The sequence below is a fragment of the Lissotriton vulgaris genome, chromosome 5 (assembly GCF_964263255.1).
Source record: "Lissotriton vulgaris chromosome 5, aLisVul1.2, whole genome shotgun sequence".
NCBI classification, from domain to species: Eukaryota; Metazoa; Chordata; class Amphibia; order Caudata; family Salamandridae; genus Lissotriton; species Lissotriton vulgaris.
This window is the reverse complement of record NC_141693.1, coordinates 1,053,911,162-1,053,935,983: the sequence shown is the minus strand read 5'-3', so window position 1 is coordinate 1,053,935,983 and position 24,822 is coordinate 1,053,911,162. Positions and strand designations below refer to the sequence as shown.

General features: G+C 46.9%; 1 protein-coding gene across 2 annotated transcripts in view; it reads right to left on the bottom strand.

Annotated features, from left to right (window-relative positions):
- WBP1L (WW domain binding protein 1 like) overlaps positions 1 to 24,822 on the bottom strand; it is a 187,213-nt gene that overhangs the window by 22,555 nt on the left and 139,836 nt on the right. For both annotated transcript variants that reach the window (XM_086922702.1, XM_086922703.1), the window contains exon 3: positions 4,524 to 4,685. In XM_086922702.1, coding sequence (XP_086778828.1) covers positions 4,524 to 4,685 — 162 coding nt within the window. The remainder of the gene's footprint in view (positions 1 to 4,523; positions 4,686 to 24,822) is intronic.

The following is a 24,822-nucleotide window of genomic DNA, read 5'->3' as shown; positions in this document are numbered from 1 at the left end:
GTTTAGGTAAGGATCAACATGGATATCCCTTCTTAAGTGTGTTGCTACAGCAGCTAGACACTTTGTAAACACTCTGGGTGCCGATTTTATTCCAAACACCAGTACTGCGAAGTAATAGTGAGTCTTATGCACTGCAAATCTTAGATATTTTCTGTGCTTTGTATTCATTGGAATGTGAAAGTATGCATTCTTTAAGTCTACTGTTGCCATGTAATCCACTTATTGCAATTGTGGTACCACTTCTTGCAATGTTATCTTGAACGTTTGTGTTATTATAAACTTGTTTATGAACCGGAGGTCTAGAATTGGTCACAGAGACCCACCTGTGTGGTACTGCCAGATCTGATGAGTTGTTGCAGATTGGTTGCCGCCTTGAAAACTTTGGTGGTATGTTTCCACCTGGAAGCTGACTCTGCCTGAAGGCCTGCACAAAAGTAACATCACCTTCACATTCCTCCCCTTTAGCAGTCTTGTTATCCTTCGTCAATTGGTTGAGTGTATCGTCCACTGTTTCCAAACAATTACTCACCGTTGTATGGTGTGTTGAGGATGTTAGCCCATACTTCCGGCTTGAAACCAAAAATTCTCAACCAAGAATGGTGCCTGAGGGTGATGCACATCATCATCATCATCTGCTGGCTTGGTGTATCCGCTGCGTATAATGCATATTTTAGGCAGATGTTCGAAATGTTTCTGCCACTTTTCACCAAATGTGATGCCCTCTGTATTGCTCTCAGAGGGGCCTCATGAGTGCACCCATCTCCTCCCAATGTTGATGGGCATGGCTGTTGAGAAGGGCATCGGAATTAGCAAAGCACCACTGGTTGGCAGCACTTCATTAAAAATGTGCAGCCCACTAGGTCCAATCTTTTGCTCTCCTTATCTGGAGGTGGGTCTTCTGTTCTGGATTGTTGGCCCTTCTCCGTGCTGTTGATGTTATATAGAGTCAACAGGTACCATGCCCTTTATATATACTAGATCCTTACAAACAAGGTATTTATATTTCTTCTCTGCCTTTGGAGTCGCAGGTCGACAAGTCACTGTTATTTTTAGGTATTCTCTTTCCTGGTCTAGGACTCTAGCGAGCAGGGGAAGGAAATGACTCTTTGCCTGTGTTGGGTCCAGTGTGTCCAGCTGGAAACAAGATTGGGATCTTTCTTCTTCAAGCTGTACACCATACCCCTTGTTGCCTGCTCAATGACCTTATTGTACATGCCAATGCCATCGGGAGGCGAAGGCCTCGACGGATACCTGTGCACTCCTTCAGGGAAGTCAGTTTCCAGGTCTTGCCACTGGGGTACCTTATATTCAGATTCCTCCGAACCTTGATATACCCCAGCCTAATGCGTGATTTCCTCTTCATAGAAGAATTCTTTCTCCTCTTCTTACTGGCTCAGGTGTCAATGGAGGTTCGATTTCTCAACCTCCTTGTCGGTCTGCTCATTTGGCAGTATACTGAAGCCCTTTAGCCTTTTGTTGAAGTCCTTTTTCTGGGGAGAGCAGCCATTTCGGCTTCGAGGCGCCTCTCCTTTTTCATCTGGGTGCCCTATTCTTTGGGGTTGTGGCTCATACTTTTCCTCTTCTGCATCAAAGAGACTTTCAACGACGTGCCAGTTGTCCAGCTCCAACGTTCAGCTCATGACCGGTCGGATTTCAATGCAGTAACGTCCTTTTTCCATTCATTCTTTGACTACTTGGGTCTTTCAGAAGTTTTTCCTTCACAAGAGTCCCCCTCGAGGGATCCGTGGGGCTCCTTGTTTCGGGTGAGTCTTCAGTCGTCGAACGATTCGAAGCAAAGGCTCCCTTCGATGTCCTTAAGTCTATTTTTTGGGACTCAGATATTTTTTTCGAGGACAATGGATCTCTTAAGTCTTATTGGTCACCTGGCTTTTGATGTTGACAATCAACCGATCTGTGCCTGATGTTTCCCCCTCAGCTTCCTCTGTGTAGATTTCCTCTTTCACCCTATAGACCTTGGTCTCTCAGGGATGTGGCCATCTGTTTGACCTGCATGTTGTGATGGGCTTGTCTAGGTATCTCCATCATCCTCTTTCATGTCAACATAGAGCAGGTGTTCCAGTCTTTGATTCAAGGCTCGATAGGCAGACCGAGGTTGCAGAACGGGTGTTAGTCTTTCTGAGAAAACTTTGTATGACAATTCTTGCAGAACTGGAAAGGTGTCTTCGCCATTAGGCAGACGGAACAGGAAGACCCCTGAACGTGCATTCTCTAAATCAGTTGAGGAAAATTAGTCTTACGCTCCAGAATTCTCCTCCGGTACCTCTTCAGTGTTGCGCTTCAATTTCGGTGATCCTTTCGACGAATGTCTTCCGAAATTTTTCAAAACGTTTTACTCATATTGGAGATCTTTCAGCAAGCATCCAGAACCAATGGTGAAAAAAAAAAAGAATATGAAGATTGCGACCAAAGGTGGTAGCTTCTGGATGAAGCAGTGCATCAGAAGGGACACCAAATAGGGGTCCATTGGCGCACACCAACAAAGAAAAAAAATCAATACTAGAAGAAAGTGGAGAACTACAGACCCAACCACTAGAGGGCAGATTAATGCACAGAATGTGAATCCCGAAAAGATTCACACTGCAAAAGTGTGAGTTACAAACCACAGAGCCAAAAGCAATAGGTGGAATGAATACATTCCCAGGGAGGTTTTCAGAATGCCCATAAGAAGTCTTTTCACAACCAGAGAGCTGCACGGTCTGGTAGGCTTCAACCTAAAAGGGCAGGGGCAATAGCAGAGGGGGGAAAAGGAGAATAATGTGTAGAGGAGAAGCTATTGGAAAAAGAGGGGTGGAAGGTAGGTGGACAGAGATGGGGAGAGACTGTGTGCTGTCTAAGAAAGATTCATGGGGCACAGACTCAAGGTGAGCTGCATGGTTAGGATAGACATAAAACCAGCCTAACCGCTGCTGTTGCTATCTTCCCTAGTTGTCCTGCTCCATATTATTCTAATGCATGGGATCATGAGGCACAATGTAACGGTGACGCACCGTATGAATTAATCTCTGTACAGGATTAAACCATATGCCTTTCCATTATTAACATGCACAACAAAGAAGAAAAGAAAAAACACACACACACACCTTTACAGAAGTGTGGCTCAATGATTAGAGCGGCAGACCCTGATGCAGAGGTCTAGCCCGGGACCAGGGTTCAATTCCCCGCCTCGGCGGGTCTTGGGCTCAAAATTCCACGGGCCTGATAATCCTCGCCTCGGTGCCTATTCCAATCATGGAGTCCCACTCTGCAACTCTGGGCAATAGCTTGCTTAATCTCCACAACGGCCCCCACAACGCTAAGGATGCCTGGCCTCCACCTTGGGGGTGCCCAGGAGTGGACGTCTCACAGGGAAAGCCAGGATGGGTTCCACCGCGGTATTCGTACAAGCGCCTTGAAACCCTTGCGGGTGAGTAGTGCGCTATACAAGTATCAATTTACAATTTATTTTTACAATGCAGTCATTTAAATTAATTGACATGCTTCCTAAAGGAGCATTTTCCCCCACTAATTATCAAGTTTTTGACATTTCTAATTTGATAAAAAAAATGTGCTGCCTACTACGGGACTCACTGTATAGGTTCACTCACTATGCATGATTTTTTGCATACAGCTTTTGCCCTCATATTATCTGTGCAATTGCAAAACAAATACTCAATTCAGTTTTTTTTGCCCTACAGTGCATTCCAGTAGGATTTATAACTAGTTTATGATCTCACTTATTTTGCCAACTTATTACACATGCATTCAATTATTTCATTTATTTATTGTCCCATTCCATGTTCATAATATTATTCACACAGTTTTTTTTGCAATATTGTTCCACTGTAGTAATCCTTACCCTTTAGGACCGGCCCCCAGACTTGCTCAGTACATTTGGATTATGCAGATGAGTGAGTTAAAGAGTAACTGTAAGAGCAGACAGTGAATCTAGGATATACATGCAAGCAGTACAGTAGTCAACAATTAGCTTTTGACAACTGACTAATGTCCATCCCGGTTAGACAGTTGCCAGTGATAATCCTGCTATTCTTTTTTGTGTTGAAATTTTTTATTAAAAGTTTTTGGATGAAAATACAGAAATACGTACATATGTAAATAGATAATAAAATAAAATATTGATAAATGAATCATAATACAGGTATGAAAATGATATAATTATACATAGGATATAATGGATGTGGAGAAAGAAAAATAGCAAATATTCTATAAGTTATAAAGCAAAAAATAGCAGAAAAGAAGAAAGCGAAAGAATGAAAGGTAAAGAGAAAAGAAAAGGAAAGGAAAAAGAACAAAGAATCCGAGAGTAACAAGGGAAAGGAGAAAAGGAGATTAGACCGAGACATATGGAAAGGAATAAGGAGCAGAAAAAACCAGTAAGAGTACACAAACGCAAAATAAAAATAATTAAGGAGGGAATATCATGCTATTCTTACAAGGTTTTAAAATCTACTCAAGCTTACAATTGTATCTTTTAATTTTGAAAGAAAATGCCAGTGTATACATACTCAAATAAAAAGGCAGGGCTGTGTAGTTATGGGCTTCTCTGTAAGCAATCAGGTTTATTTCATGCTGCCGCTGCTGTGCTTGGAGTCGATGCTTTGCTCGTCGATGGTGGCAAACGCAGCAACAACTGAGTATAATTATAATTGTCCACACCAGCCAGAACCCTGTGAACAAAAGCACATGCTATGAATGAGCCATTTTAAAAGATAGCATTTCAGACGGCCTAGTTTCAAAATAAAAGCTTAACCCATGCTGTAACGATTCAGAAGGATAAAGTTAACTTTGTGATGAGTCCATCCCCTTAGCCTGTAGGATCTCTCTCATCATAAATCTGGTGGCTGGGATTAAAACTACTTATTTTGCCATTAACACAGATATTTAGATATTTGTTCACCAGTACAGTGTCTGTATAAGGATATGTACACTGCACTGGGTTCGCCCGTGCCTCGTGTGTATGAAAACTCTAGCCAATTACCTATCATTTAAACAAGCATATATTTCTTATACAGAAAGTTAAAGGACAGCCTTAGTTTAAATGCGAATAACAAAGTAAAAAACAAAGTTAAAAAAAATGTAAAAAGCTCCGACTGGCAGCTCTGGCCGTGTTACTGTATTTTTTTTTTTTTTTAACTATGGTGAGTGGGGGTGGGCAATAGGAAGAACGAGAGGGGGTGGGAGGCAAAGGGAAAGACAAACCGGACAGAGGGTGGGAGGGAACTAGATGTTTTTTAAAAAAGCACTATGACGTGACCACTTTTCGTAGTGCTTTTTCAAAACTTTTTTTTTTACTTTGTTATTCGCATCAAAACTAAAGAAGTCCTTTTTCTTTATTGGTGTAAACCCATTGTTCGACAAAGCCAATAGATCTTGCGCTGTAAAGACTTAATGGCTTTGACAATGCTTTTAGTTTACAGTTGGTGGGATCACCTGCCAAAGGGAGATGGAGGAGATTGACAGCCAATTTAGTTTAACTATATTAACTGCTCATTGTGAGAGAGCAGTAGCATCTGGCCGTCAGATCAAACGTTCTCCTTAAATTCTGTTCACTAAAGGTTTCTTCACGACTCCTTGCTTAAAGACGAGAGTTGCACCAAAGAAGTAAACATAACTAACTGCATATACATTGTGTATGTGTTATTCTTTCATTCTTTGACTGTGTAAGAATCTGAAGTTCTTGATTTATCTGAAATATTACTTGTGGGACACCCCCGCGCCGCACGGCCACCAGCTGCTGCGTGTGCCCCCTGCCGCCCTCTGCCTCGCTGCCGCCTCGTTTTGCCGGCTCCCGCCGCTGCGAGTGGTTTTTCTGGTTTTTCCTTGTTTTGTCGTTTATTTGTGCTTGTCTGGGATTAACTTGCCTTTTTTTTCCCTGTTGTTAGCGTTCATTCATACCTGTTTGTAATTTAGTGTATTTTTTCTTCCGTGTTGCCCTCCTTCCTTGTTGCCCGCCTACCTCGACGCCCCCCGCCCTCCCTTCCCGCCACCGCCGCTTGTCCCCGCCCCTTTTTGCCTTCTGTAACCCTCCCCGCTCCCGCCTCCCAGCTGCTCCGCCCACCCGCGCACTTCGCCTTAAATGGCGACCGTGCGAACGCGCAGCAGTCACGCGCAGCGGGCGCGCCGATTGTGCGCCGAAGGCGCGCCAAAGGTAAGCCCGTCTACGCCCGTCCGCGCCTGGACCGCGCCCAGTGCCAGGACCCCTGGCCCACGAAGACCCCGACCGACCCGCCTGACGTACTCCGCCGCCGCCCTCACCGCTCTCAACACCGGCCGACTCCCAGAATGCCATCAAGCCGCTCCTAGACGCACCCACGGACCTTTCAGCTGCCACGCCTGCAAGTTCTCCTGCAACCGGACCAGCCCCGCACCAGCACCCGCCAAGTCGAACACCACCAGCACCCACCTCAAATGCATCCTGCTCAACACCCGCTCCGTCCACAGACACGCCATCGAACTCTGGAACCTCCTAGACACCACAGCCCCTGACGTTGCCTTCCTCACGGAGACCTGGATGAACGCCTCATCAGCTCCCGACATCGCCATCGCTATCCCAGAGGGCTACAAGATCGTCCGGAGGGACCGAAACGCCAACCAGATGGGAGGAGGCATCGCCATCATCCACAGGAACACCATCCGTCTCACGACCAGCATCGACAACACCCTGACCAGCGCCGAACATCTGCATTTCCAGATCGACACCAACCCGAACACCACCCTCAGAGGCACCCTGATCTACCGACCCCCTGGACCACGCACACAATTCAGCGAGGACATCGCCGACTTCGTCAGCCCGCATGCCCTCCCCTCCGCTGACTACATCCTCCTGGGAGACCTCAATTTCCATCTGGAGAACAACAACGACCACCACACCAGCACCCTGCTCGACAACCTCGCCAACCTGGGACTCAAGCAACTGGTGTCCACCCCCACCCACCTCGCCGGACACACACTCGACGCCGTCTTCTCATCCAGCACAGACATCGACTTCAGCCACGCCACAGAGCTTCAATGGACGGACCACAGCTGCATCCACTTCACCTTCAAGAGAACGACGACCCACCAACACCAGCAACAGGCCGCCCGCAGAAGCTGGAACAAGATCACAGCAGACCAACTCGCCACCTCCCTGAGCCAACACCCTCCTGCCAGCTCAGCGAACCCCAGCCAGGCCGCCGACTACCTCACGAAGTGGATCAGCAACTGCGCGGACGAACTCGCCCCACTGAGGACCCCGCCTAGCAGACCCGGCAGCAAGAAGGCCCCTTGGTTCACCGACGAACTCAAGAGCTCCAAGAAGAACTGCCGAGCCCTCGAGAAAGTCTGGAAAAGGGAACCGACAACAAACAATTCCTCCTACAAACTTGCCACCCGGAAACACCACCAGCTGATCCGCGCCGCCAAGAAAACAGCATTCAAGGACCGGCTGGACAACAACGCACACAACTGCAAGGAACTCTTCAACATCGTGAAAGAGCTTTCCAACCCCAGCGCAGGAAACAACGACATCACCCCATCGCAAGACCTCTGCAACTCCCTCGCCTCATACTTCCACAACAAGATCGCGGACATACACAGCAGTTTCAACAACCAACCAACGCACACCACGACCGACCAGCCACCCCCCCCCACCACCACCCTCCACGCCTGGACCCCGATCAGCACCGAAGACACCATCCGCACGATGAACTCCATCCACTCCGGATCACCGACCGACCCCTGCCCTCACCACGTCTTCAACAAAGCCGACGCTATCATCGCACCCCACCTGCGAGACATCATCAACACCTCCTTCGACACCGCCATCTTCCCTGAAGGCTGGAAACACGCCGAGCTCAGCGCTCTCCTCAAGAAACCAACAGCGGACCCCACCGACCTCAAGAACTACCGCCCCATCTCGCTTCTCCCGTTTCCAGCCAAAGTCATCGAGAAGACCGTCAACAAGCAGATGGCCGCCTTCCTCGAGACGAACGGATCCCTCGACCCTTCACAGTCCGGATTCCGAGCCAAACACAGCACCGAGACCGCCCTCATCGCCGCCACCGATGACATCCGAGCCCTGATGGACAATGGAGAAACAGCGGCCCTCATCCTCCTAGACCTCTCCGCGGCATTCGACACGGTCTGCCACCGCACTCTAGTACGGCGCCTCAGCAACATCGGAATCCAGGACAAGGCGCTGGAATGGATCATCTCCTTCCTCGACGGAAGAACACAGAGAGTCCGCCTACCACCGTACAAGTCAGAGGCCTCCGAAGTCATCTGCGGCGTCCCCCAAGGATCATCACTGAGCCCCACCCTCTTCAACGTCTACATGAGCCCCCTCGCGGCCATCGTACGCAAACACCACCTCAGCATAATCTCCTACGCCGACGACACCCAGCTGATTCTCTCCCTGACCAACGACCCCGCCGCCGCCAGAGCCAACCTGCACGAAGGGATGAGAGAGGTAGCCGAGTGGATGACGACCAGCCGCCTGAAACTGAACTCTGACAAGACGGAGGTCCTCATCCTGGGCTCCTCACCCTCCGCCTGGGACGACTCCTGGTGGCCTCCCGCCCTGGGCACCGCACCCAAACCGACAGACCATGCACGAAACCTGGGCTTCATCCTGGACTCCTCCCTCGCCATGACCAGGCAAGTCAACAGCGTCTCCTCGGCGTGCTTCAACATCCTACGCATGCTACGGAAGATCTTCTGGTGGATCCCCACAGAGACCAGGAAGACCGTCACCCAGGCCCTCGTCACCAGCCGACTGGACTACGGCAACGCCCTCTACGCCGGGACCACCGTCAAGCTCCAGAAGAGACTCCAGCAGATCCAAAACGCCTCAGCCAGACTAATCCTCGACATCCCACGATCCAGCCACATCTCCGGACACCTAAGAGACCTTCACTGGCTCCCCGTCAACAAGAGAATCACCTTCCGCCTCCTCACCCACGCACACAAAGCCCTACACGACCAAGGCCCGAGCTACCTCAACAGCCGAGTCAACTTCTACGCTCCCAAACGCCACCTCCGATCAGCCAACCACGCCCTCGCCGCCGTCCCCCGCATCCGAAGAGCGACCACAGGAGGAAGGTCCTTCTCCTACCTGGCCGCCAAGACCTGGAACTCCCTCCCGTCCGACCTGCGCCTGACCCAAGACCACCTCTCCTTCAGGAAGAAGCTGAAGACCTGGCTGTTCGAGCAGTAGCGGCACCCCCCCCTCCCCCCAGCGCCTTGAGACCCTACGGGTATGTAGCGCGCTTAATAAGTGTCACTGATTGATTTGATAAAATGTGATACAACCTCCAATCCAGTGCCCCAGGAAACACCCAAACAATAGCTAAATAACTAAAGAAAGGTTGATTCTGCATGTAGTGTAGGAGCGTAAAGGTATGTCACAGCTTCTTGCTAGTAAATAGCCTTAGTAAGTCGCATGTTGGCAATGAGGCAATGCCTTGCCTAGAAGCAGCCTTGAAATCCAGCATCAGCCTTGCTGCTTATAAAGTAAATTTACACAGAAATACTGCATAAGCTAGTATAATTCCATCATGTACTGGGATACAGTAAAACCAGAACAATAACATTCACTAATATAATATGCCAGTCACACCAGATGGCCTCCTAATTTTTGATGTTTTATCATCTCATTGCTCGTCACAGAAGAACAAACACAAGGGAGGTGTGTGGGAGGGAAAACCAGACGGGGCACAAACACGAAGAAAGGATGGGTTTGAAGGCTGAAAATAAGAGTGACGCTGAAGCCAACAAATGGTAAAGCATGGGCGAAAGCTTTTTATTATAAACAATAAAGTATTGCTATGGAGAGCTCATGCGATGTGCAGGCTTGACCTAAAACGGTACCAATCAGTGATTGTTTGCCTGAGTGATGGCTCAGGGGCGAGAGAGTGTGGGCATAAACAATGAGCCTACAGACTAAGAACACTGAACCTGCCATTATGATAAACGTATCCTGCTCTTACGTCCTGGTTGGCAAGTTTTCAGTTTGCTGATGTGTGACATCACCATGGTTTAAAGTGTGATTATGTGTGTCATTCCAAGCCTTGTGTGACACAGCAAGGGGGAACATAAATTGCAATTCAAATTAAGCAGAAAAATCCTTTAAATAAAATAAATAAACAAGAAAGTTCCCCCTTTGGCACTGCCTAGAAGAAGTGGCTCCTACCTTTTACTAAAATGTACTTATTTTCACCCAAGACAGTGCTGCTCACTGGTGGCAGATTGTCACTGAATTTAACTCTACCCACGTCTACAGAGAGCAGGAATCACCCACCATCTCACACTGACCTGAGGTTGAACCATAGCAGATGTCAACCTTTTTTGACCCCATATCTTCGGGCTAGGCTGTAGACCTTGGCAGCAGCAACATTCTGAGTGTCAGAGACTTTGAGTGCAATGACAACTTTTTACATTGGGCTTCTCAAAAAGAACCAGTATTGCTGAGCTCTAAGGAGCTCTCAAAATGTGTTTGACAAAATGTTCCAGTGCGTGGAGGATTAACGATTCGTGTTAGTCTGACGAGTAATATGTGGCACTTGGCAGGACTGCATTCTCATTCTGGACATCGGGTAGTTTCCACAGTAATTTAGAACAAGAGAGGGGGGAGTAAAATGACAGTATCTCTCACAGCTTAGGTTAGGCAAACACGTTGCAGAGAACTTCCAGGTCAAACTCAGTATCACTCAGGAAAGAAGTCGAGAGCACACAGAAGGCAGAATGTGCATGGGCAGCCCAATTAACTGTCAGGCAAATGTCTCCAACAAATAAAGGCCTCGAAAATGCACCTACTGCCACTAGTCCTGATGGTGGAGTTCCCTAACAATGGATGGAGGTTAGGCTCCATGCAGAGTAGCAATGGGCGATGCATGACCATCAATATTGCAATGGTGAGGTTAGGAGCCAGTTGGCAACTATCATTACCCCCGCACAAAAAGAGGTTTTGCAAATAGATACCCAGAGTGTGCACCAGGTAGAAGTACCAGGCGCACTTGATCTTCAAAATTATGAAATTTGTCCACATCTGAGTAGACATGGAGATGCCTAAAAATGCTTGGAGAACAAGCTCTTTATTACTTTAGAAATCCAGCAGTACTTTCATTATAAAAGAGTATTAAGGAAGAATCCAAAGAAATCAGCGTTCAGAAATGTTCAGGGAAGCAAAAGGGCCTGGAGCCTTCCAACAATTATAGCTAACATTGATTGTGGTAATCATATTGGCAATCGCCCATAAATACGTTTTGTCTCACTGGAGGTCGTTGATTCAAAAGGTTAATGCACCAGCTGGGTAAGGGGCAGGTTCAGCTCCCATGGACTGTTGGATGCGTTACATGAAGAAAAAGCATTTAAGCCAATCTGATGCCTTTTCACAGGCTTGCTGGCCATGGAGACACGTTGCCCCTCCCAGTCTGGTAAAATCTAATGGCCATGTGCTGCACTCTGCAAGTGTCCAAGACCTAATTCAATTTTCTTTATTACTGATAATAGCAAGAAAGGGAAGGTTAATCCCAAGGAGTGAACTGCAACTCGGTCCTTGTAATGCTATACAGCTGCATTAGCTATTTTCCAAAATGTCTAACCCAATCTAAGGACATGACCATCAGCTTAGATTGGACTTCTAAAGAGAAGCCAGTGGGAAAAATCCAGGCATATTTTCTTATAATGAGGCTTGTGCCTGCTGCACAAACACAATTAGTGGTGTTCAACCCAGAACGTAGACTGCTTTTCAGCAGCATCCTGTCGGTCTTGTGGAGTCTGAGCAAATGTTTTGCCTTGGGTTGCCTAAAGAGGCAACACAGACAAATCCTTGTCTGCCACATCCCACATGGAATGCATTTAGCTAGCCACCCAGGATGAAAATTGCAGTCAGGGAACAATGCCAACCTATGAGAAAAAAAACATGTTTGTGCCCATAACATAAATTTGTTTTTTAAGTTCCCCGTCTAGTGGTGTAGCAGGGAAAAGGTCTGCATTGATCTTTCTTGTGGAGACCTGTACTACAAGACTCTCTGGATGAGAAAGGCTTAAAAAAATTGGGTCAGTCAGGGGTTCTTTGAATGATAACAAGGACTCAAAGCTAGCAGGCACAGGTTGCAAAATGTATGTCAGGTTAGTCTCAGACACTCAGGGCCGGATGTAGGTCGGTCGGTAACGGCCGAAAATCGGTATTTTCGGCCGTTACCGACCGAGATTCACAAAATGGTATGTAGGGCCACATATTTTACAGATTCGGTAAATTTACCGATCGGTAAATTTACCGTATCTGTAAAATACCGAATCGGTATTTTTACCGATTCGGTAACAATGAGATGTAGGTGGGACTCTGAGTCCCACAAGCCTTACAGAATCGGTATTTTACTATGAAATCCAACTTCATGGTAAAATACCGATTCCGGTGTGCATGCACATGTGTGCATGCACACCTGTGCCATATGATAGGCAGACTTGCCCTTAGGGCAGGTATGCCTGCCACATGGCCCCCGAATCTTTTTTGGGGGTGCTAGAGGGTGTCAAAGTGACACCCCCTGCACCCTTGTCAAAATCGGTATTTACCGATTCGGTAAATACCGACCAGTAATGCCCCATTCATTCCTATGGGCTTCAAAGCCCATAGGAATGAATGGGGCATTACCGGTCGGTATTTACCGAATCGGTAAATACAGATATTTACCGATTCGGTAAAAGGAACATCTGGATGTTCCTACATATCCACCCCTTAGATTTACCTATTTTTAATTACCGAATCGGTAGAATTCGGTAATTAAAAATCGGTAAATCTATTTTACCTACATCTGGGCCTCAGTGAGGTATGATGCTGTAGAACTTCAGCAGCTCTCTAAACCCAAAACATAAAAGAGGTTCTCTTCTACAAAGTGCCCCCTAAGCGTAAATTCAGGGCAGACTCTATGAAGGATTTAAGCCACTGGCATTTTGAAATTCAAAAGGAAGTCTGGCATCTATATAACGAAGTGGAAGCAACCCATCTGCCTCCTCCTCATCTCATGAAACATGTTGAAGGCCTGGTATAGAGTCTGACACAAATCCAAGGATGTCTCCGTGCTCTGGAAATTCTGATGCCAAAGCTGAGGAAGAAAACAAGTTACTTACCTGTAACTTCAGTTATCCAGTATTGGTATCTTTCATAGATTCACATGCCTGAATCATTCCCCGTCGTCGAGGCGGGAGTCCCACGGTAAATAAAAAAGCAGTGCCAAAAGCACTTTGTAGTAGTAGGCCCTAGAAAAGGCCTGAGGCCTATATTATAGTAGCCTATCTACATCATTATGCTAAAAAAACAAAGTCTTTGCTCCAACCAATCAGCTTACAGCACCCTCTAGAACCTTCCCTGCAGAGCCAGCTCTCCTCAGATTTTCGTAGCACAAGTGGGAACAAGTATCCCGAACTTAGAGAACTGACTCTCCGGGGAGGAGGGTGGGTGCATGTGAATCTATGAAAGATACCAATACTGGATAACTGAAGTTACAGGTAAGTAACTTGTTTTCTTATCCAGTATTGGGGTATCTTTCATAGATTCACATGCCTGAATCAGAATAGCAAGCAGTATACCAAGTATACAGTCGGTTGCGGATGGTGGAAGAAGTGTGCTGATAAACTCCCAGTTGCATCCATTATTTGTTACCAGAGGCTTGATAATGCAAACCTTCAAAGTTAAAACATGAGTCATAAGAACTAAAGAGACATGCATAATAAAGTCCAAACATGGATATGTAAATCTCATACACATCCAATATATCTGCTAAAGTACATATAAATATAACATGTTAAAATCGCATAACCTCATGCATATCATGAATAAAGGCAAGCATAGATAATATTTAAAAAGCCAAAGGGTAACAGAAACTGGTATTAACGAAAAAAGGTAGCGTAGGACCACCTGTCCAAGTGCCGAACCCTCTTGACATGTAGACTAAAGGCAGTAATGTCTCGTGAACGTGTGGACATTTTTCCATGTCACAGATCCACATATCTTCTGGAATTACTCCAGCCTACAAAGCTGTGAATGTTGATACTGTTCTAGTCGGAAAGAGCTTTGACCTTCCTCTGCAAAGGTTTGTTAGTCTTGTCCTGGCAGAAAAGATGCTAATCATCTGGCTATTCTTGCCTTTGTTACAGCCGTTCTAAGAGTAGCTTGACCATAAGCCACGAACAGCTGGCTGGATCATCTGATATCCTTAGTTTTCTGTAGTTAGAATCTTAAACAGCGTTAAACCTCCAGCGAGTATATTACTCTTTCAGCTGGAGAAGACGGATCCGGAAAGAATGTCTTTAATCTTACCAGTTCGTTAGAGTGAAATTGTGTTGGTACCCTAGGAATGGACCTGGGATTTGTCCAAAGGGTTACATAGTTCCGAGGAAAATGTAAAATTGAGGGGTTCCTTTATAGTGAAAGCTTGGATCTCACGAACCCTTTTTTCCAGAGGTAAGAGCTAGTAAAAGGGTAATTTTCCAGGTGAGGAATTTGAGATCTGGTTAATGGATCAGCTCAAATGTACAGTGCATTAACTGCGCTAGCAATGCAGAGTTCCCACTCTGGGAGGGTGCTCGCACTGGAGAGAAGGCTCGGAAAAGCCCTTTCATAAACTGTTTGGCAAGTGCCGAAGAGCAGAAAAAAGAAAACTTTAAATATTTCCTAAATCTGGAAGACGCATTTTGTTCGATGAAAAAACTAAGCCCACACTTGGCTAGAAGAGCAGATAATGGAGAACTTGTTCTGCAGTAACTAATTGAGTGAATGGCATTCACCTCACACCAACCGCAAAATCGCTTCCATTTGAGGCGATAAGCCCTGATTGTGCCTTGGGTACGAGATTTGGCCAAAGTTTCACAACAGTTCTTTGAAACGTTGATGCCCTTGAACTCTAACAAATGATAAGCTGTGCGTGCAAGTGTAGTGACTGTGGGTCCGGACGAACCACTTGGCCTCCGTCCCCTGTCAACATCGTAGGCTCAAGCCGTAGCCGAATGGGCTTGCCTGTAAACAATAGCAGAAGTTCCGAGAACCAATATCGGCCAACGGGGCGCAATCGGAATCAGTTGGTAACCTTCCAGCTTCATCTTGCAGAACACCTTCGGAACCAATGGCATTGGGGAAAAAGCGTATGCACAAACTTCTGACCCTTGCATGGACAGGGCATTCCCTCTTGATCCCTGTTAAGGGAACCTGCTGGCATAATATCGGCCTTCCTTGTTCTCTCTGAACGCAAATAGATCCCGTGCCGGCTTAACCCAAACTTGGAACACTGGGTTCACCTGTCCCTTTCCCAGCTTCCACTCGTGACAGTCTGACTGAGACATGCTCAGAGCATTGTGGAGAGCCCTGACGTGTTCAGCTCTCGAAATCTTGTGAAATGCGACACCTTCTCACAATTCCTGAACCTTTTGCGAGAGTGTAGCCGATTCAGTTCCTCCTTGTTTATTAATATAATACATGCTGATGATATTGTCGGTTTGGACTAGCACAGAGGAATCCTCAGGAGTAATGCTTGGGGGAACAGAACAGCGTTGTGGAGATCAAGCCTGTTGATCTGCTGTTGTCTTTGTCTTTGAGACCATTTTCCTTGAATTCTGCAAATCCTGCCGATGACCTCCCCATCCTTTCATGGAGGCATCAGTCGTTAAAACTAACCCTGGAATGGTTTGCAGGAACGTGCGACCCTGGGTTATATTCTCTGTCTGCGACCAGCAATATACATAATTTATCTTGCACAGCGTAACCTTGATGGTATCGTCGAACGAACCCATTGTTTGTCTTCCTGAAAAGGTCTCATTTTGAGCCATGCTAAGGGTATGAGATGTATCGTTGAAGAGCACATCTTCAGGAACGAAGCAAACATTTGAACTGAGACTGCAATTTGCTGTCGTTGAGAATCCGCCCCAGAGAAAAGACGAGATGGGTACATCTACTGTGGCAATCTTGGTTTCATGTTCTGAAGGACCTCTGAGCAGTCATTAGTCTAGATAGGGGAATACTTGCATTCCTCAAGATCTCAATGCTGCTGCCACTGGTACCAAGTACTTCGTGAAAGGCTCTTGGTGACGATCTCAGCCCAAACGGGAGCACTCCGCACCTATAATGGGCGCCAGCCACGTGAAAGCGAAAATATTCGTGCTGTTTGGGGTGGACAGGTATGTAGAAATTTGCATCCTCTCCATCCAGAGAGGCCATAAAATATTCGTTTAAATAACATATTTGTTGTGAAAACGATGGGGACCCCTGGGCGGAGTAGTATATGGTTGTTTGATAAATTCCAGGGAGTAGCCATTGGTTACTAGGTATAGAACCCATTGGTCTGACATAGTTCCCTGTCACTTGTAAACAAAAACCTGAAATCTTCAGGCCCACGCGAGAAAAGGGTAAAATGATTGGAGCCCTGTGGGGATCATGGCTTCCTGTTAGCGTCTCAGCCTTGATACTTAAATCTCTTTCGACCACCCTGACGGGAGAAACTAGACAGACTATCTACAGCAAGATGCCTGGCTGCAAGGCTGTACCGAGATTGATACTGCTCCTCCTCTGGATGAAAACCTCTTCATCTCGCTCCTCAGAAAGATCCGCGCCCATATTGAAGGGTGCTTAATGATCGTGCAGTATCAGAGCCAGGTTTTATAACTAAAAGGGCTTCTTTAAAATGTTTACCCCACCAAAAACTCTTCATCATAGGCCATGCCAAGAATCTTTGCTCAGGGCTTAAGGTAGCGGCTTTAAGCCATCCCTGGCGTCTAAGCCCTGCCTCCCCTGCTAAGTGACGGAGGTTGGTGTTGTCGATGTTCAAGGCGCAATCTAAAGTTTTGATGCGGCATGTTCACCTTCCAACAGAATCTTTCCTGCATCCCGCCTTCGGTCCTCAGTAATGAGGTCATTGAAACTCGTTATGTCCAACCATATTCGACGGTCATAACAACCGATGATGGATAAAGGATTGCCAGCTCTACTAGAGGCCGCTGCCAAAGTAGAGAATTTTTTCTCCATAAGGTCCAGACGACATCCTTCTTTGTCAGGCGGTGTGGTAATAGGCATTGCAGGATTTTAGATTGCTGTTGAGCGGGCTGTGAAATTACTGAATTTGGTCGAACAGTTGCCTATCCGCCCGGATGGGCTGCTAGTAGGTACACATCATTTCTGTTCTATGCGCAGAAACACTGGAATAGACTTAGTCTATTATAGGTACTATTCTCGTAAACTTCCTGCATACCTTCTGAAAACAATGAAGGAGATATTCTGTTTGCTCGCTTGTAGCTGGCAGTCAAAATCTAGCTGCTGCCCACTACATTAAAAATATATATATAATGCTGTTACCGCTGAAGCCATCGCAGCCAATCACATCATAGACTGTCGTAGACATGGTTATGTAGGCCAGGTTAATGCAGACTAGAACGACGTCATAGATAACCGTCATGAGCAACAATCCTAGACGAGGCTGGCATAAACGACAGCCATATACAATGCCATCCAGGATGAGGCAATCATAAGTGAGACCATTGGTAGAACAGGCCATCGGTGGATGAGGCCATTGGCGGATGAGGCCATTGGTAGAACAGGCCATCGGTGGATGAGGCCATTGGCGGATGAGGCCATTGGCAGACGAGGCCATTGGTAGACCAGGCCATTGGTAGACCAGGCCATTGGTAGACCAGGCCATTGGTAGACCAGGCCATTGGTAGACCAGGCCATTGGTAGACCAGGCCATTGCTAGAGAATGATGCTGTCATAGAAGACTGTCATAGCAATCCCATCATAGATGAGGTTAACATAAGTGATATCATCCGTAGATGAGGCACTCATAGATGAGGCAACAGAATGATGGCCAGCCATAGATGATACTATTCATAGATGGTGCCATGTGTAGTATAGGCCATTCACAAATGAGGTCATATGTATATGAGGCTACCTTGATAAGGTAGTCATAGACGACCGTCGTAGCTAGGCATTGCCATTGTAGATGACACTATCAAAGATCAGCCATAGACGATCACCTTAGATGAGGCCGTCGTCAACGACCGTCCGTCGTAGACAAATTGTCATCGTAGACGAGGCCCGTCGTCGATGACCGTCGTAGACAAGGCCCGTCGTCGACGACCGTCGTAGACGAGGCCCGTCGTCGACGACCGTCATAGACGAGGCCCGTCGTCGACGACCGTCATAGACGAGGCCCGTCGTCGACGACCGTCATAGACGAGGCCCGTCGTCGACGACAGTCATAGACGAGGCCCGTCGTCGACGACCGTCGTAGACGAAGCCATCGTCGACAACCGTCGTAGGCGAGGCCGTCGTCGACAACCACCGTAGATGAGGCGGTCGTCGTCGACCATCGTAGATGAGGACATCTCGTAGAAGAGGTCATCATAGACGACCATCGAAGATAAGGCCGATCATAATAGATGAGGATTATAAAGGTAAGGCAGTAATAGTAGACATGGAGTTACGTTATATACTCCTACTGTCAGGTCAAGTGGACTTCCCTGATGCAGTGTCAGGGAAGAATAGGGAGTTGAATCCTCTGCCAGAGGTGCCTATAAAGACTCAAGGCGAATCTTATGGCTTTTATGCGCGCCCTCAGTAGGCTCCTGGCGCGACTTCTACCTTTGACCTCTCATCATCCTCATCAGAAGTGGCAGGTTGAAGTCTCTGACCCATAATAGCCTCATCTCTCAGAACGTGAGAGTTATTGAGGAAAAGGTTAGACATAAAATATAGTCTATCACCTTGTTTACTGCCATTCTGCCATATTACTGCCTTAACAGGGTCAGAGAAAGGAAGTATGATCTTGAACTCCAAAAAGAAGTAAAACTGAGCAGAGCTCAGGGAGACTCCCTTCACCCACGACGTGCGGTGAAAATCTGAGGAGAGCTGGCTCTGCAGGGAAGGTTCTAGAGGGTGCTGTAAGCTGATTGGTTGGGGCAAAGACTTTGTTTTTTTTAGCATAATGATGTAGATAGGCTACTATAATATAGGCCTCAGGCCTTTTCTAGGGCCTACTACTACAAAGTGCTTTTGGCACTGCTTTTTTATTTACCGTGGGACTCCCGCCTCGACGACGGGGAATGATTCAGGCATGTGAATCTATGAAAGATACCCCAATACTGGATAAATAGTAAGTATGCACCTTCATCATGAGGATTCACTTTAGTACAGAGTACCTTAACATCAGACAAGCTTTGCTATCAAGTTTCTGGAAACTGCACCACTGAGCAGGAGTGGCACTGAGGGAAGAATAACCTGCGTTCTCAGATGGAGAGTCGACGCATAGCTCAGCACTGGCAGCAGACAGGGCTGGCTTTGTCTGGAGTAAGTCAAAGCTGGGGAGGCACTGCCAGCAGAACTCCAACTGTAGACTGGAAGGCATGCCAAAGGTTTCAGTACACATTCTGAATATGGGTAGAGTGATCTATTGGAAGGCATCAGTTTGCTGCAGAGAAGACTATGGTATAGAGAACTTTGGACCCATCAGCTCCAGATTTATCCAGTCAGTAGTATGCAAACTGTGACCGCTTGCTGATGCAGGGGCCAGGGTGGGGGTAGTTCAACTACTTGACAAGGGTGGCCTTGACCAAGCCAGGCCTCACTTGTGTTCTGCAACATAAAGCTTGGGCTCTTGCTCCCAGAGATCTTTGGATGCATCCTCGAGCATTTGTAGCATGACTTGGAGTCACGTTTGGTACGAAGGCAAATGAAACAGATGTCATGTAGGTCCATGCCAGATTTCAGTTTGCCAGATTTCAGTTTTTTGCACACAAAAAAAAAACAGTTTAAATCCTCCCATCTTCAGGGGCAACATCCTTCACACAGTGAAAATCGCAATTTGTAAAACTTTTGTGAAAAAAATTAGATTAGTGTCTCGGGTAAAGAACACACCAAATGTAGACACTTCAAGCATCTTAAAAAAGGTATGACGTTGCAGCTATGAAAATGTATTTTATTTATTTACGCAACTTTTATAGCGCAACAAATACCCGAAGGTGTCTCGGCGCTGTGGAGCAACAAGAGTTCATCATCCTACCGTCCTCTTCACTGGTTAAACAACCATGTTTTCAGAAGCTTACGGAAGCTAATCAGATTTGGAGCGGCTTTTATGGCAGTTGGCAGAAGGTTCCAAAGTTTTGGAGTGGCCACAAGAAAGCGCCTATCACCCCAGGTAACTGACCTTGTACGTGGCACCGGCAGAAGACTGGAATTGGCCGATCTAAGGTGCCTTCTGGGGGTATAGAGCTGAAAGGCTTCGATCAGGAATCTGGGTCCTGTGCCATGTATGGCCTTATAGGCAATACAGAGAGCCTTAAATTTGACACGGCTCTCAACTCTCAGCCAGTGCAGCTGGCGAATAGCAGAGGTGGTAGATTTGCGGCGAGGGATATCAAGAAGAAGATTAGGCTGGGTTCAGTGGCGTAGCAAAGTGCTGTTTAAATCTGTGTTGCTACAAATGTATCTATGAAATAAATATCAATGGTTAGTCTACTGAGAAAAGAATCACAAGTGGCTGGAGGTACCAAGCCCTGCTGCTGGACATGTTTTGCAATTAAAACTATATATTTTACTGCCAGATAATTATACACATAAGCTACCGCAATGCTGACTAGGACAGAATATATTGCTGAGTGGGTCGAATGTGCCCACATGAGACGTGCTACTGCTCCACTCGAATGTGCTTTATTGCCACTGTGGCCTGTAATACTGCCCAAATAAGCCACAACGCTGCCCAAATGAGCTGAATCTGAATACAGATCATGGGTCATACAGAACACATATTTGCGCTTCAACAGTTGCACTGCATGGACATAACAGCTGTAGTCAAGGAAGAGTTTAGTGCTGCGCTGAATGTTTCTGGGGTGGTGGTGGTAGGCCACAGAACAGGCTGCCTTCAAGGGGAATGCAAGAACGTCTTGTGCGGATTGAAATAAACCTGGGGAGGAAACCTTTACTGACAAGGAAAGACTGAGAACAAAAGTATGGAGACTGTGGTAGCTTGGACAGCCACAGAGATACAGAGAGGAGGATCTTCCAAGTTTGACAGAAATTGGCAACTAATCAAAACATCTAAGACAACTTAAACAGCCAGGCAGTGGGAGCAAGCTGCCTCACAACCGCTGGTGGTTTCGTTCCTTTATGTTCACGCATGATCACCATATTGAGTTCCTTGCACATTTGCTTTGTTTCCTCATATTCCTTGTGCTTTCTTCTTCACCTTCTAGAAGACTTTTGGTTCCACACTGGACCTTCATCTCTTGAATTCCACTTGAGGCTATAGCCACTTCAGAATTCTTGGTGCTACTGAGCACAGTGGAGTTCTTCGGTACTTCGGGGGTTTGTTGACCACGTCTCCTATGGAGCATCATGTGAGCTACATAGGAATGGTAATTCTGTTTGGTTGTGGTACATTCATATTTAGTACATGGTGCAGTGGTTCGCATTAGACCAGTTGTACCAGTGGCATGTGCACTCCTTTTAACATATTCAAGAGAGGGGAGAGAGGTGTACACCAACCTAAACCGCTGTGAGACAAGTAAAAAAACTCTAGTGTGTTTCTCTTCTCCTACCTTTCTCCATTTCCTGCCATCAATTAACTGTAGGCTGGAGTTCCCTCACTCCTCAACCTGGAGATTTTTTGGTGGATGAGGATGTGCATTAGTGTCTGTTACCTTCATCTTAAACACGGCCCTCCCAGATAAAGGCATCAAGGAAAAGTTCCTGTGGGTTCTTGGTTTCCAAACACAGATGACAGCTGAAGCTCAGGTTTAGCAATTATCGCCAAAGCTCCAGGCATCATAGACGTCTTCTCTGGAAAGGCTTGGCGTCGAACACTGGAGAAAAGGTACTCCAGTGGTCGTGCAGGACAGGCACCTTAGACTAAATGTTCTGCAGGTCTACATAGCACTGAGTGGTCATTCATGAGTGCTGTGGTGCCCTAGGCAAGAATCAGCATTTTAACTTCTGCAGAGGAACTGGTTAAGATTGTACAAATCCATGATAATCAAGGACCATTTACAGGAAAATAGAATTTTAATTCTTTTGAAGGTAGGGCTGATAATATTATTTTTAACAAGAGAAGCCAGGCATCATCAAGGAAATTACTAAGATGATGACTGAGGCAGTGGCTCCTTTAAAAGAGGTGGCAAAAATAAATGTAGCATGAATAAAGACCCAAGTGTTACTGGTGATTTGGGCAGAGTGATGACTAACTCAGGGAAAAGTCCTCCCCACACTGCAATGGTACATAAACTGGTGTGGTGGAGTTGGGGGGGTGTAAATCTGGGCAAACATGGAACTGCGGAAGCAAAGGGGAATTATTTGCCTCTGATGGCTAGAATACAAACTATTTATCAGAATGGGTGACCAAGGAAGAGGAGATGGCTACAAAAGTCTTGTGGTGAAAAGTGTCACAGATAACAGAAGTCTGGAAGTCAATCACTGGCTGGCTAGAAGTCACCCCCTCCCCTAGGGGGCATGATTGTGTACTAACAAACCCATGACCCAGCTTAGCTGGAAACATAATACTTAAGTTCAAGTTAATGGTTCGCTATCACGGATTCAAGTGGCAGGAAAGGTCAGTTGCATGTGCAATAGGTTTCATTCTTCCAAAACTGGAAACAGCCACTGGAGAAATGAATAAGTCCAGGAACAGACCACTTGTACTGAATAAGCCTAAAGTCAGTGAACAACAAAATAGTTATTTAACTGTAGGGGTAGTTTTGTATCTTAAAATGTTCTCTGGATTTACAGGTTGTGCACTATTCCATTATCTAGTGGTTGGGTCTGGAATGTCTTTGTTTTAGTCCTCTCTTTCAAAAAAGGTATTTTTGGGCATTATTGGTCACCATTTGGTGGCATATCTGTCCGCTTGTGCTTCCAAGTAGCCCTTTTGCATGGTCACCATCTTCAGATTCTTTTTCCACCCTTTTTGCAACCTTTCCTTTTGTTTCTTTGAGTTTCCTGCACTTTTAAAGTGCAGAGGTACTTTTTCCCCCCATAGTTCATTTGAAATACACTTAATTTCTCAGGATGATTTGCATGTGAATCCAGAAAAATGCTTCAAGCTCCAAAACTATACCTATCGGTTAGTAACCATTTTCTTTTGCAGCATTAATCTTTTATATATTCACATGTTGTGCACTGATTTTATATCTATATTCTTCTTTAGTTTAGGAGGGTGGTTTGAAAGAAGTTGCGTTTGTAAAAAGATGCTTCAGTACTTTGATGTACTTGTGCTTATTTGTTCACCTGAATGTCCACACAATGTTTTGTGAATGTGTTTATACTTGACCAAGTGGCTGCCATGCATATGTCATTAATAGATACATTTGCGAGTAATTCCTGGATGATGCTGAAGAGTTCCTCAGAGTTGCTGGAGTTGGAGAGGATCTTGTTCTGGATGAAAGTCCTTTTGGTGGATCTGATGTGTTGGTGGTAATCATTTATGGCTTTCTTGTAGGTGGTGCGGTCTTCCGAGGATTTGCAGCTTCTCCAGTTCTTCTCAAGACGTTTGCAGGTGCATCTGGCTTCTTGGAGGTCGGTGGTGAACTAGGTGGCCTTTCTGTGGCACTGTCTGTTGGGGTTTCGTATGGGTGCGAGCTCGTCTGCACAGTTGGTGATCCATCTGTGGAGTTGTTTGGCTGCGAGGTTTAAGTCGGTCGAGGTGATGGGGGCATCGCGGTTGAGGGTGGAGTTGAGCTGCTCCTCTGTGTCCTGGCTCTAGTTTCTTCGTGGAAGGCGGGGTGCAGGTTTGGTAGGCGTAGGTTTGTTGACGAGGAAGTGTACGCAGTGGTGGTAAATCCATGGGGGTTGCGTGGTGTGGCTGCAGCGGATGTTGTTCCCACCTGCAAAGATGGGGGTCGAGGGTGTGTCCTGCCTTGTGGGTAGGGGTGATTAGCTGTTTCAGTGCGATGTTGGCGAGGTTGTCCAGGAGGGTGGCAGAGTTGGGGTCGCTAGGGTTGTCGAGGTGGAAGTTCAGGTCTCCGATGAGTATGTAGTCCTTGGAAGCAAAGGCGCGGGGTGCTATGGAGGTCAGCGATGGCAGTGGCAAATGAAGCGCAAGGTCCGGGGGAGTCTGTAGGCAAGGGTGCCTTAAAGTGTGGTTGTAGGGCTGGTCTGGATCTGGAAGTGAAGGTGTTCGATGGTGTAGGAGTCGCTCGTGGTGGAGGTAGAAAGTCAGAGGGAGCTCTTGTGTGCGATGGAGAGTCCTCCTCCTGGGCAGTTGGGGCAGACCTTCTTCTAGCTCTTATATCCGTCAGAGAAGGTGGTGGTGGTGGTGGACCAGGTTACTGTGAAGAAGGCGATGTCCGGCAAGACGGTGTCGAAGAGGTCCCACATCTCTATGGTGTGTCTGTGCAGGGAGAGCACATAGAGGAGGATGCATGTCAGGGCTTCGGTGGTGTTGGCGTGTGACGCGGGCACGGAGACCGTGGGGGTGTGGTGAAGGTCTGGCGGCAGGAGAACTGGCCGTGGGTGGTGTTCGGCATGAACAGCTAGCAGTTGTTACTCCCAGGGTTGAGTGCAAGGAGGGCATCCCAGGATTGAGTGTGAGGAGGGCAGCTGAGTTGTAGTGGAGTGTGTTCGGAGATCCAGGGTCTGTGGTGCTGGTTGCGGATAGGTGCAGACGGGCTGGACTGCCTTTGGTGAGCCAGCGGCGCGGCTGCCATTAAATAGGTAAGTGGGAGTGAAGCCCAGCTGGGAGGCAGGTGCGGGAACCGGCAAAGGAGGGGGGGGGGGGGAGAGGCCACGGGGGAGGGGGCCACGGAGGCAGCAGCGGCAGGAAAGGAAACGGGCACGGGGACACAAACAGGCCAAAAACA